Below are 13,050 nucleotides of genomic sequence, written 5' to 3' on the forward strand. Positions count from 1 at the left end.
TTGTATAATAATAAATATATAGTAGTCGTTTGTGGGGTCGTAGCGAATGTTCACCAGTCTATAGTTTGCTTGTGCGAATCCCATTTAACCTAAATCTTAAATGCTTTAAGGTCTTGCTGACGGGTTTCCATTTATCAAAAGATTCATACAAAGCTTGAATTTCCTCTTCAGCTGTGCTCTCAGAATCAATGTCATCAAGTCTTTCCCCATGTATCGGCCAATTCTTTTGGATGTTAAAAATGAGTCCACGAACGCACCACGGTAATATAAAGGGGTTTGTACCGATTTTGCTCACATTGTACTCTTTGATATAAACACGATTGTTAATGGGACCCATAGCATCATTTTCTGTTTCTTTACCATTTGACAAGTAGCCAGGAGCAATGCTAGGTATTACCAAATCGTCAGTGTCTAAAGCAAATTTGACACCTAAATTATAGACTTTTCCATCATTGTAGATCCTTGAGTGTCCACCACCAGTAACAGGGCCAGGCAAGCTTGCACTCAATTCTCGTATCACATTGTTGTCAAAAAATCCAAGATTTTGAAGCTGGCAACAAATGGACACAAGACGCGTAATAAATTCTGGAGTATTGGTCGAATGATCAATGTAACAAGCTCTATAAATGTTGGGATGAAAGATATGTGATGCGAGTGCAGAGTATAACGGAACTAACAGATCATTAATGGAACCAATAAGACAAAGCTTGACATTCGAGCTGACTAGAATTTGCATAGATTCCTTGTAAGCAACCGATTGTGGGCTTTCGAATTTGTTTAGCTCAAAAAGCTCTAAAAGTGATTCGTGTTCAATTGCTGAATACGCTTTCATGAATAAAGATTTATCCACACCGTAAAATGGTCCATTGTTGACGCCAGCCATACCCAAAATTCCAATTCTTTTATGTATTGCATTCTTGAGAATTCCACTTTTAATCAATTGAGCAAGCAAAATAATAGACACAACGCACCCTTGTGAATGTGCAGCAACAAAGATGAAGTCTGCCTCATTGAGCTCTTGTTCCCATTTTGTCAAGATGTCAACAAAAAATGTAACACGATCAAATATCTTTCCCTCTTTCTCCAAAGCAATCTTTTGAATGCTTATGGAAGATTCCTCTTTATCGTTTAGCAATTTATTTTCCAAACAGTATCTAATAATTGCTTTTTCTGCCTCATTTGCAAATTTCAATGATGTTCCCTTGGGCGCCCCAATTATTGGCCGGATCATTCGAGTGGGAAAAAATCCATGAACTCCAATGATTAAAATCTTTTTTATTTTCTTCAAGGAGCCTACCGGCCTTTTAACAACCGTCACATTAGGAGACGGTGGTACAGTAGCAGGAGGATTTATCAGCAAATTCCCGCTCATGTCACTTGTGACAGATACGGGATTCTGCTCCTCCTCACTCACAAGAACATGTTTTCCTTCAGAACTGGAAGCATCACTTTCAGGTCTATGATAGAAGATATAGTTTGGTAAACACGCTCTATTCAATGGTGGAAGCCTGTTAAGTGATCTTCCATAGAGAGGATAACTATGATCATTCAAAGATTTGAATTCCTTCTCTAAAGGGGATTGGGAAGATTGAGCAGAAGAACTAGATGTCGACCCAAAACCAAAACGTGATGAAATGTATGAGAGGTAGCCTCTCCAATTCTTGAGATCGAATGGTACATTCCTTGGGTTCACAATTGACGCTTGTTGAGAGGTTGATGCATTGATAGAATTTGCCAGGGCTGGGAGACACGACTCCCATTGTGGAACTATGATATTCTCCTTAAGGTTTTCATTCTTGTGAGTATTGATCTTGTCGAATTGTTTGGCACTGTTGTGGGGCTTATATAGAACCGCGTCGTCGCCTGCTTCATTATTAGAAACCACATCATCCTTTTTACCTCCTTGTTGTGTGTCTTCTTGAGCTGGAAATGTGGGAGTCGATTTAAAAATGGTATTGGCAACAGGAAATGGATGATTGCTCTCTTTTGGTGCCTCTTCCAGAGAGGACCAAAAACTCCACAGCTTCTTGCGAGAGCCCTGGGAGGCATTTTCCTCGACTTCGTCACCATTATCATCTGGAAGATAGTCATCTGCATCTTCATCTTCATTGTCCCTATTCAGCTTGCTCCTCTTTCCATCTTTACCGCTTCGTTTACCGTTTCCCCCATTTCCGTTTCCGTTTCTATTACCATTTTCTCCGCTATTGCCATTTCCACTTGCATTGCCACTCCCATTCCCACTCCCAACTCCGTTGTCACCTTCAACTCCATTGCTATCATTTCCATTCTTGTCGGCAGCCAAAGAGCTTGTCTCGGCTTTGCTCGACCAATTCAACCATGCGCCTGTGTTGAGGGAAGGTAGAGAGATCATTGATGCTCTTGTTCGTAACAGTTGGTTTTGACTTTCTTTCTCTGTAGAAGGTTCTAGATCTTCATTCTGTTCGTGCTTCGCACATGGTGCTTCGGTATGCATTTCAGTAAGTTGGCTCTGATCTGTATGATTTTCTTCGGCGATATTCCATGGAAACCAACCTCCACTCATGCTTAAACGGGCCATTGCTGCCTAGGAAAGTCAAGTTTTGCTGATCGTAGATAATGCGAATGACATGTGCAATACGATAAGACCTGCGCATGATGGAGTGCACAGTAGTCTAGGCAACTGGCAAGAAGCTTCACAAAGTATATTTTTGTTCGGTTACTTTCTAGTATAATATTCGCTCTCTCACCTTGTATTGTTTTTTCGTGGGCAGTTGGACATGGGATTGCGAAGAAATTGACTTATTAATGCTAGAAAAAGCATTTACTTGTACTACTTATTTCAAGTGTCTTAAGTCTCTTAACACGATCATAATTGGAAGCATCGTAGCCTCTCTAGTAGGTGGTATTGAAGGGTTTTAGTTCTGCTACATTTTCTATATATCAAATGAGAAGATTCCGATAATTTTCTAAAGTTTCGGCGGATGTAGCGCTTCCACCACATATTATGAAGATTATCACATCTTCAGCTCCCAACGATCCAAAGACCTGCAAGAAGTCTTTCTTTCGTGTGGCCGTTGCCACTGTTGCTCCACATGAAGGCTCAACCAAAACACCATACTTATCAAAATACTCAATTGTTCCCTCCACGGCTTCCAAATCATCCATTAGACGCACACTTGTTTTATGGCTCTTGTAATTGGCCAATGTTTGAGTTGCCACATATGGCGAACCAAGTGTAGTGACCAATGTTTCTATTTTGGGTAAAGCAACAATTTCATTTGCTTTAATTGCTGCATCAAAACTAGCTGTTTGAAAAGTTTCCAATACAAGCATGGGTACATCTTTGAGCAGTGGATTACGATGGCAACCGGCCACAAGCCCATTGTAAAGCCCCCCACCTCCACAGCTGCACACAATTCCTTTCACATGAACCGGATCCACATTCAAATCTTTCAATTGATAGACCATTTCGTCCACTATATCACCGTGTCCTTCCCAAAGAATTTCATTATCAAAGGGATGGCAGTACAACTGTGCCTCATCTTTTGCGGTCTTTGGCATCACCACATTACGAAGGTGTTCGTCAGCAGCACCCCAATGTTCGCCGAAAATCATAATGGAAGCTCCGAGATCAGACAATTGATCTAAAGTAGTTTGCTTCACTGTTTGTGGAAGAACAACCGTGCAAGGCACTCCGTAGAATTTAGATGCGTAAGCTGCTGCAATGCCTGCATTCCCCCCTGAGGAAGTGAAAACATGCAAGTTCTGTTTGCCAGTAGCATTTGCGTCGGCTATCGATTTCTCGATGAGACGGCTCATGCCACGGAGCTTGAAAGAACCCGAGGGTTGCTGGTGCTCAAGTTTGAAAAGAAAACGACAGTCAGCATTGAAATCTGCAGTCACATCAACGAGCTCTGTTTTTATGGCAGGAGCGACCATGGTATGTGAATAATGGCTGGGCGAAGGCTGATAGATGATGTCTATACAGTATGAGGCTGATTTATCTGGACAGAATTAGCGGCGAATTAAGAAAGAATAGAACTTACAATATAGTTACCATTAGCCAGTAATATCAAGGCATTTTCTGAGATATCATGGGACCATGTTAATGGCTGAAACTATTTTAAATAGGTGAAAAGTTAATTACTTGCGTCTCCGATAAGTCACTATGTTTGTACATAGATACGAGTGTACACCCGCACCTTATGCATCTCTAAGACTTTTCATCTTTACGTGTCTTCAAAGAATGCCCCCCAAGTTTCAAAAGTCAAGAAACTATGCCAAACTCGATCAGCAGCACGAAGATGATGTCCTTGATGCCTATTCCTGGATTCTAGAAACAACGGGAACACAAGATGTAGTTCTTGCACACATTCCCCTGTTACTAGATCATTTGGCGATCCCACACATTTATACTCGCGACATTACTGAATGTATAGAATGGTTCTACGACATTGCCAAAGTCAAAACCGCCCGTGGGGGCCCTCGATGGATAATAGCACAAGACTTATTGACCCAATTGACTATTTCTTCCTACGTGAATGGAGAGTTTGATGTATCGGATGTTGTGGATATAGATAAGTTGTTGAAGTTTTGTGCTCGACTCATCAAATTCCGAGATTGTTCGGAAACGATAGAAAGCGCGTGGGCTCTTTTTCTTGATGCTGGAGGCTCTCCCAAGACCGGCCGATTATCGGCGAAAGAGTTACGCCGCGTAAAAAGCTACTTGCAGTTAGATGACATTAGTGATTCGATTCTCATAGACATGCTCGGATGTGGAGCAGCTGATGGTAGAGTTGATTTTTCTTTCTCGGGTCTGGAACTTTCTATCGGTATCAAAAGCTTTGCGGAGATATTGGGCCAGCTCGGCGAATTGGATTGATTTGGCAAGAAGGAGCTATAAGAATTCGACAAAGCCTGTTTTTGTCATATATACTAGGTTTGAAATAATAGATGAATTATCATAGTTTCGGATATCTTATGCTACCCTTACGGTTGAGTTTGAGGATCTCTTCATGATTGAGGAAGGCTCTGTTCACTACGCGAAAGTCAATCGACTCAAAGGAAAATTAAATATGTTCAAATCAGCAAATTCTCAAGAAGCAACGAAAAAAGAGAATTGAATGTTAATTCGTTAAACAAGTAAAGATGAACTTCGTTTGATATGACAACAGTTGATGTACTGTTCAAGCGCGATGCAAGACTAGATTGCGTCCATCAGTGCGACATTAGTGTGTTTGGGTGGTACTGTAACACAGTATTGATTCAAGAAGTGCTATTGGGAAATGCACCCTACAGCTCTTTTAGAAGCACAGCTGGCTCTCGGCGATTCGTTTCTTGCTGAGCTCGAGCAATTGCGGGGTACCACTTCTGTCATTAACTTCAACAACACCAAGCAGTTCGATGCGCTTCTTTCCTATTTGGAAGCACTGGTATTGGGCACTTTCACCCTGGTGCCTTCCGTCAATGTCCTCCACATTCTTTTCACGCTAGCTGCACGATGTCCGAATGCTAATTGGACACATTCGCCTTCATCTATGGTACCAGAAACCTCAGACTACATGAAGCTGGTCAATCGCGACTACGATGCGGTTTTGGCTAAGAGTCTGCTTCAAGCACGCTCACATGCGCTTCTTGAGCGGTACCTTATATTGCTACAGTCAGATGTACATAGTCAGTCTGACATATCTGGTGGCATGCCACAAAAAGGACTGATGCGGTCTCATCCATCCCGAATAGAGCGAGAGGCTTTGCGACTACTACATATTCGTTTTGAAAAGGCGATAGCCGCTTTAGTGCCTATGAAGAAAGACTTTTTCACTCGCCGACGTCTGCCATCACCTCTTCTTTCTACCCCAGAGCAAATGGCTGTTGTGGAAGTCATCTCTGACTCGGAAGGACTGGATAGCCTCATAGACGAAGAGCCAATACGTCTGTTCTCTGTTCCTGTTGCTGTCACTTCATTATCAGACCTCGGTCGTAAAACATCTGGCCTCGGAGAAACCACTGCTCTATTCGAATCTATGCCCCATCTTCTGGCACATGCTACGCCAGAGCCAGAAATCCATGGTGCCAAAGGAGTAAACCCAAATTTTGAAGAAGCAACGGACACAGAAGCGAAAGCAAATCGAAAGAGCAAAATGAAGGATCGATCACATGCGCCAGAAAAGAAGACTGATGGTCCGAAGCGTAGGGTTTATGGGACTCAGAAAGAAAAGCGGAGCAAAAATCTGAAGAAACTAAAGTCTGACTCCTTGAGCGCTGTATCTTGTCTTCGTGTTTTTGATGATGTTGTACTCGCTAAGGCGATTGATCCAAACGATGGATATGATTTCTGGGCTTTGCTTCGATGGGCTTTTACGTGTGCTGATGCTTCATCCCAGTACCAGAAGTTCCTCTTCAATTCGGCGAATACCCATGTTCACTGTATCTATCGCTCATACGAAAGTGTCTTTGATATAGTGTTTCGTTTTCTTTCTCTTCAGTTTCAGTGTCAAAACTTTTCTCTACTTGATAGAGCTCTTCGTCTTATCGGTCCTCCTCGAACAGTCTATGAAAGAGCAGTCGAATATATTCTCACAGGCCTCGGCCAGGCTACGAGCTCTACACCTTATCCGTGCTATGTTCGGGAAAGACTGCTTCTAAAACATGACCCCTTGGTTCAGAACTCACAATGCAAGACCTTTCTTGAATATACTGACAATCAACACTCCATGCGTTTACGTTTTCGTATCGCAGTGACATTATATCTTTATGAAAAACGTGCCGGCAGCATTGAACTATTAATCGCATTGGCAGAAAAGCTTTTGACCTTAGATTTCTGCCACTTAAAGTCCTTTTTCGATACATATCCTCTTCTGGAAACTTTGGGCATTACGTGTTCTGTGGCAACACCTTTTCTAAATCACTTGGGCTCTATATTACTTGACAAGTTGACTGGCTTACAACTAAATCTCTATGACACGACGAAAGATGACTATGCCCGACTACAGCAAATCTTGCTGGCAATTACTTCAGAAAAGGTATATTCCAATATTTCAAACGACTATTCCCTTCCGAGCTTTGATCATTTCTGGAAAAAATGGCAAAGTACCATCTTCCTTTTCCAGTGGCTTTTACTTCAAACTCTTTCGTACGAACAAGTCGAATATCCAATTTCAATCGTGAACTCCTTGGAAAAAGCTGACGGACATATCAAGCATTTTTATCACGACTTTTTGGATAGCCACTGGGACGATGCAGATGTCCAGGCCGAAGATCTCAATTTTACACTATCACTGTCGGAAATTACACAATACAAACAACGAGAAATGATCAGTTACATGGATGTTTTCAAACATAGATTTCCTAATGCCGTGAGCACTTTTACAGTGTGATATTTTGATCGCTTTCTATTGAATAATGAATATGGGACGCAAGCTGTGTAGTTTAGATAATGTGCTTGACCTTGAAGTAATGTCTCAAGTATTGAATTTGCCAGACGCCCAAGCCAACCAAGGAAAGCACAATAATGATGGAGAAATACTTAACTCTAGAGTTTGTGCTCTCATTTGTGTCTCTCATTCTTTCTTCTCTGGCCTTCAAATACTTCAACTCGTGAGAGATCTCTTTTGCTAATTCTTCCACTTTCTTCAATTCGATTTCGTTAGGTCTCAACTTTTCTGCTGCCTGAACAGCATTCCAATCTCTAGCGGATGAGCCTGACTCGACCTCCAACTCAACTTCTCTGCTCAAATAGACTCTGCGGTTGTTTGTTCTTTCCAAAATATTGGTGAAGCAAATGTCGACAGCAACAGCATCATAAGTGGTGAACGAAACTCTCACATCCTTATTGACTTCATTTCTTTTGGAAAGAATGTTTCCCATAGTGTCTTTGATAACCATCTGCAATCTTTGGCCGTCTCCTGAACGACCACTGGTCTTAACATTCACCACTACCAATTGATCTTGACCGATAAAGTCACGGATACAAACAGGCTCAGCTTTTTCAAGAGCTGGCAATTCAACGAGCAAAGCAGCAGAAAGCTGGATCACAAAAGTGATGGCGAACCACAAGTTCCAAATCATTTTATGTGTTGATGAAAGTAAAATAGACAGGAATTCGGCCACTCGTGTTTAGGACGCGCAACGGAGAAACGAAAAAAAAAAAATGATTCAACTTACATGCAAGCCGGGGTCCACCTTGACACTTCTTTCTTCGTGTTGTTGGACAACTTTTACGTCTGTATCTACTTTTTTGTTGGATCATTCAAAATGGTTCTTCTCTTTTCAAAGAAGACGTAGAAAGTAATATGGAAGGAAGGCCCTAACTGCCAAATTGAACTGGAAGTCAGCTATAACTTGAACATAGAATACCCAGTTCTAACAATTACATTAGCTACTTACTTCCAATGCTTATCTCAGATATCACTAAATCTTTTACGCGTACCTGCTCTTACCCAGTCTTGCTTATAGAGGGAGCTGAAGTCATGCTTGAAAGTAACTTTGGTGTACGGGTCTCTACTCACAAATTTTCGATCCGAGCTCTTCAACACTTCAACTACACCCACCATGGCAGCAAAAGCGAAAACGACCCATACGATGGTCAAGCTCGTTTCCGCGGCAAAGACTGGTTATGAAAAGTGGTTCAAGATTCCAAGACATACCCAGAAACTCAATTTGATCTTATATGACCCTAGAGCAAAGAGACATTGTCTTTTTACTGAAGAGAAGAAGAGGAAAGTGCCAGACTTGGTGGCAAAGGACTACAACAGAAGTCACCGTGTTTAATTCATCTCTTCAGCAACCATAACCTGGCTTTCATGATATAATTTTTTTCCATGTACATATCCATTTCAAATAAAGGTCGGTCGGACAAATTGATTTATCCATATATATACAAGTAACTAGTAGCTGGAAAGCTGTTTAGAAGTTTTTAACTTCCCACCCTTTTCCAGCATCTAAGATTTTGGTATCACCAATGACAGTGAAAACTTGGTTTTCCGCATGGCCCAAGTACTTCTCATTCACATTCTTCAAGTCCTCAAGGGAAACGTCAAGAAAGTTTTCTCTTCTCTCTTGGCGTAATTCTTCCGTAATATTCTCCAAGAAAAGACCAGAGCCTTGACTTGAAATGTGGCTAGGCGCATCAACACTTTGGAAGATTGCCAATTTCGCTTCCTGCAACGCCTTAGCATCCCACTTTCCGTCCATCAAGTTTTTCTTCGCGTTAGCATAACTTAATGCAAAGGCTTCAGAAGACTTTATCGCGTTTGGATCTCTGTAAGAGTAAAAGTTGAGGGTTCCACCTAAACCATCATAGTTAAGTCCTCCTCCGTAAGCACCATTCGCCTCTCTTATTACAGAATGCAAGTGTTTGTAAGTAACAATTTGAGAGAGGACTTGAAGAGCAGCTCCTTCTTTCGTACTGTAAGCAGCACCAGTGTGGGCCAACGATGCATATCCAACCTGAAATGGTAAGTTTAAAATTGTCCGACTCAAAGTAGGTGCAGAAATCTTCAACTTTTGGAGTTCATTTGCAAGTGACTTAGATCCAGAACTAGTGAGCATTCTCTCATTGAATTTCTCGATCAACTTTACGTTTTCGGCGACTGAAACCTTGTCCGCAACAATATTGTAATTGAAGCCTTTGTTCAAGCCTTCAGTGGAACCTGTTGTGATCAATGTTTGGATTTCCTGAAGAATGGGTAAAATTTCCTCTTTCAAATATTCTTTGCCATTCTCATCTAACTTTTTGTTCATTTCCAGGACAAACTTCACCTGTTCCACACCTCCCAACAAATCGTTTATCCATTTTGTAGGAGTAAGTTGAGAATTACTGTAGGAATTGGCGTATGAGTGGCCCCTATCAGCAATCATGTTCATTTGGTTCTGTCCCAAATTTTTGATCAAAGTTTGCAACTTGTCTAATACAGCTTCATTTGCCGAAAACATGGTGTTGTTTAAGATTTCAAACCATAATTCATAGATATTTTCAGATTTCTCTTTGAGAGCCATACCTGACATCACGAACTTGACATGTGGTTTACCAATATCATAAGGATCAGTTTTTGCCATTGCAGAAAAAGTAAGTCCGCCTGTCTTTTGTTGGATTTTGTTCTCCAACTCCGTAATAGGAATATTCTCGGTTCCAGCAAGGTTCGTCAAACATGAGTTGAATAATGGTAAGTACTTCAAGAGTCTCTGTGGAAGGAATGATAAGTTCTTTGCCGCAGAAACGTAAACTAAGTCGTTTGTATTGACAACTCGTTTCTGAATCGTGTCTCCGTCGTGGGAAAGAGAGCTAAAAGATAACTTGTACATGTCACCTTGTCTGGGAATATCATCAAGTGTTAACGTAGGTAAAACAGAAACATCACCTGAATCAGCTTGCTTCTCAAGAAGCTTTTGGCTGCGCTTAAAAATCACTTCTTTGTCTTCTTCGTTAAGGCGGTTTACACGCAGTGCAAGTCTCGCTTCCTCTTCTGTCACTAAAGCATCATTGTATGACTCTTGAGGAGCCATAGTAAAGTTGAATCTTTGAGTTTGCTCGTTCAATAAGCTTGACTTCAACATATCTTCGAAGAGGACTAGTCCCTTTTCTTCGTAGTCTTCCTTAAATCTGTTTAAAATGAACTGGACTTGCAATGATTTGACAGGCTCCTGTCCATTTACCCAAGATGGGACAATGGAATTTAAGAGCCCCAAGCCAAAGTCTGGCTTGTGCTTTTTAAATCCCAATTCTAACTGGTGAAGAATAGCCTGAACCCTTTCATGAAACACACTCTTTTCCTTCTTCGTGAGTTCAGGGAGTACCTTATCGGTCACAATATCTTTAATTTTGGACTCTAGTTCATTTACTTTAGTCTTTGATAATCCATTAAGTCCAATTGTGAAGCTGAGCATAGACGTCGTCATATCCAAGCCAGAATTTGGTGAGAAGTCTTCTCCATATCCAGTCTCGATTAATTCTTGGTAAAATGGCGAATTGTGGCCATCACAGAGAAGCGAATTTAACACTTTCCATTTGAAGACTTCGTAATGTCTGTCCTCCTCTAATGGGTTTCCCAAGAACCACGTCAAAGAAGATTTGTATTGTTCTTCGGTTGGCTTGGATGACATGGTATCGATAGGACCTGGAACCTCCACATTGTGGAGCTTGACAGTTGGTTGTTGCTCAAAAATACATGGCTTGATCACCGGTTTTGTAGAGCGAGCACCAAATGGCTGATAAAATTCGTTCAAGCTCTTCAAATGTTCCTCCAAAGGAAATGAGCCATACGTATAAGTCTTGGCATTCGATGGATGGTAGTTCAGAGAATGAAACTCGATAAGATCCTCATAATTCAAGTCTGGAATTTTAGCAGGGTTTCCTCCAGAATTCTTCAACGATGGATAAATGGCCTCCTGATATTTGATCCAGTATAAGTAGCTGGAATTGGAGTACTGGCCCTTCATTTCATTGTAAACCACTCCTTTGAACTCGATCGGGCTCTTCTTGTCAGTCAAATCTGATTGCTCCAATCTCCAGCCTTCTTGCATAAAATCGTCGTAAGACAATAATGGCTCGAACACTGACGATAAGTATACGTCCATCAAATTGCTGAAATCCTTTCTATTCGTGGTGGCAAAGGGGTAGAAAGTATAATCGTGGCCAGTCATAGCATTCATGAAATTACTGAGGGACCTGTTCAACATCTTGAAGAAGGGATCTCTCACGGGATACTTGTAAGAGCCACATAATGTTGTATGTTCTAATATGTGAGGCACACCGGTACAATCTGGCGGATTAGTTTTCAAAGCGACAGAGAAGACATTGTTCTTGTCCATAGGAGCATCCAAATGCAAATGTTCCAGGCCAGTGCGTCCATGCTTCAACTTGACTGCCACTAATGAGAATTCGGGCACTGGCTGAACTTTCTCGATGGAAAACCCATGCATCAGAAGACCCACTGGATACTTGGATAAAGTTTCCGCCTGAGAAAAAGTTGCCATTAATCGACGTTGGAGATGGCGATTTAGGCTGGTTCGATTGTTTCTAAGCATGGTGGCAACAAAGTGTTTTGAGTAGGGTCTTCAAATTCGTAATTTGTTCGCTTCAGTTTTCGCGCTCTGAACTAGATGTTAGTACATTAATAATCTAAAGTATCGTAAAGAGCATATGCATTGAATAGAGAATTTCCTACGTCACTTAAAACCTAATGCTTGAGGGAAAGATAACTGTTTCAGAGATTAAATCCTTTCTTAAAGACAATCTTCGCGTCTTTTGAAATGACATTTCCATGACATGGTACTATTGTCTCAAAATCCCAGTTTTCATACAACAATTTAATTGCATTTCTACCGCCTTCTGTTTTAGTGTTCGACAAACGAGAAAATAACCATGGTCCTAGAAAGCTGTTAGCATTGACAAACCTCAACATGTAGGACCATCCAGTATAAGGAAAGTGCTTTTCTCGGTAACCGGTAGCAGGTGAGTATTGCTCAAAGGAGTCATTTTCGTCTGGAACACCCATGTTGAACACGACGTCACCTTCAATTAAGATGCGAGACGTTTTCTCGTACATAACCACATCCTTGTTCTTGTGGTTAGTCAAATAACAGAGCTCCAAATTGCACCACCATTCTTCATCGACGCCCCACTTCTGTCTCAAATCTTCAGCTTTAAGCAAGCGATTGCCCATGTCACTAGTTAATCTGAGTGAAACAGGACATTCTGGTCCCAATTCAACATTTTCCCCTGCGATTATCTTGATGTCCGGATATTCTTTTTTGAATGACGGAGCTGCCAAATTGTGTTGGAAGTTGACAATCACCAAGTACTTTGGTTTTAAATTGGGTCCACCTAATGCCTCAAAAGCTTCGTTCATGTATTCTCCATATGGAATAGGAGAGAAAACAACAACATCTCCATCGTACTTGATCAACGTCATCCGATTTCCAACGTCAGCCTTATTTTTGATAGAGAAAGGACATGACACTGTAACAACATTTGGAGAGAGTTTACGTATGCTAGTACGTAAAGGCGAAGGATATCCCATGGTTAAACTAAGAAGATAAGAGAGATTTCGCGCATCATGCAAGGAAACGTAG

At 41.3% G+C, this 13,050-nt stretch overlaps 8 protein-coding genes across 8 annotated transcripts; 3 read left to right on the forward strand and 5 right to left on the reverse strand. All coding sequences in view use genetic code 12, as the record gives it.

The window, feature by feature from the left end:
- Positions 1-58: 58 nt before the first annotated feature.
- FOB63_002111 (uncharacterized protein) lies at positions 59-2,557 on the reverse strand (the record flags this gene model as incomplete). The annotated part of the gene is made up of 1 exon (XM_002617742.2): positions 59-2,557. The coding sequence occupies one exon, from the start codon at positions 2,555-2,557 to the stop codon at positions 59-61; it is 2,499 nt and encodes an 832-aa protein (XP_002617788.2).
- Positions 2,558-2,919: 362 nt separating this feature from the next.
- FOB63_002112 (L-serine/L-threonine ammonia-lyase) lies at positions 2,920-3,918 on the reverse strand (the record flags this gene model as incomplete). The annotated part of the gene is made up of 1 exon (XM_002617741.1): positions 2,920-3,918. The coding sequence occupies one exon, from the start codon at positions 3,916-3,918 to the stop codon at positions 2,920-2,922; it is 999 nt and encodes a 332-aa protein (XP_002617787.1).
- Positions 3,919-4,147: 229 nt separating this feature from the next.
- Positions 4,148-4,861, forward strand: FOB63_002113 (uncharacterized protein; the record flags this gene model as incomplete). The annotated part of the gene is made up of 1 exon (XM_002617740.1): positions 4,148-4,861. The coding sequence occupies one exon, from the start codon at positions 4,148-4,150 to the stop codon at positions 4,859-4,861; it is 714 nt and encodes a 237-aa protein (XP_002617786.1).
- A 403-nt stretch (positions 4,862-5,264) lies between these two features.
- On the forward strand, positions 5,265-7,355 carry FOB63_002114 (uncharacterized protein; the record flags this gene model as incomplete). Its single annotated transcript, XM_002617739.1, has 1 exon — positions 5,265-7,355. One exon carries the CDS (start codon positions 5,265-5,267, stop codon positions 7,353-7,355), a length of 2,091 nt encoding a protein of 696 aa, XP_002617785.1.
- A 52-nt stretch (positions 7,356-7,407) lies between these two features.
- ERV25 (Erv25p) lies at positions 7,408-8,046 on the reverse strand (the record flags this gene model as incomplete). Its single annotated transcript, XM_002617738.1, has 1 exon — positions 7,408-8,046. The coding sequence occupies one exon, from the start codon at positions 8,044-8,046 to the stop codon at positions 7,408-7,410; it is 639 nt and encodes a 212-aa protein (XP_002617784.1).
- Positions 8,047-8,529: 483 nt separating this feature from the next.
- On the forward strand, positions 8,530-8,748 carry FOB63_002116 (mitochondrial 54S ribosomal protein bL33m; the record flags this gene model as incomplete). Its single annotated transcript, XM_002617737.1, has 1 exon — positions 8,530-8,748. The coding sequence occupies one exon, from the start codon at positions 8,530-8,532 to the stop codon at positions 8,746-8,748; it is 219 nt and encodes a 72-aa protein (XP_002617783.1).
- Positions 8,749-8,883: 135 nt separating this feature from the next.
- CYM1 (Cym1p) lies at positions 8,884-12,003 on the reverse strand (the record flags this gene model as incomplete). The annotated part of the gene is made up of 1 exon (XM_002617736.2): positions 8,884-12,003. The coding sequence occupies one exon, from the start codon at positions 12,001-12,003 to the stop codon at positions 8,884-8,886; it is 3,120 nt and encodes a 1,039-aa protein (XP_002617782.2).
- Positions 12,004-12,182: 179 nt separating this feature from the next.
- FOB63_002118 (uncharacterized protein) lies at positions 12,183-12,998 on the reverse strand (the record flags this gene model as incomplete). The annotated part of the gene is made up of 1 exon (XM_002617735.1): positions 12,183-12,998. The coding sequence occupies one exon, from the start codon at positions 12,996-12,998 to the stop codon at positions 12,183-12,185; it is 816 nt and encodes a 271-aa protein (XP_002617781.1).
- Between the last annotated feature and the right edge of the window lie 52 nt (positions 12,999-13,050).

Source organism: Clavispora lusitaniae (genome assembly GCF_014636115.1).
Source record: "Clavispora lusitaniae strain FDAARGOS_655 chromosome Unknown tig00000038_pilon, whole genome shotgun sequence".
NCBI classification, from domain to species: domain Eukaryota; kingdom Fungi; phylum Ascomycota; class Pichiomycetes; order Serinales; family Metschnikowiaceae; genus Clavispora; species Clavispora lusitaniae.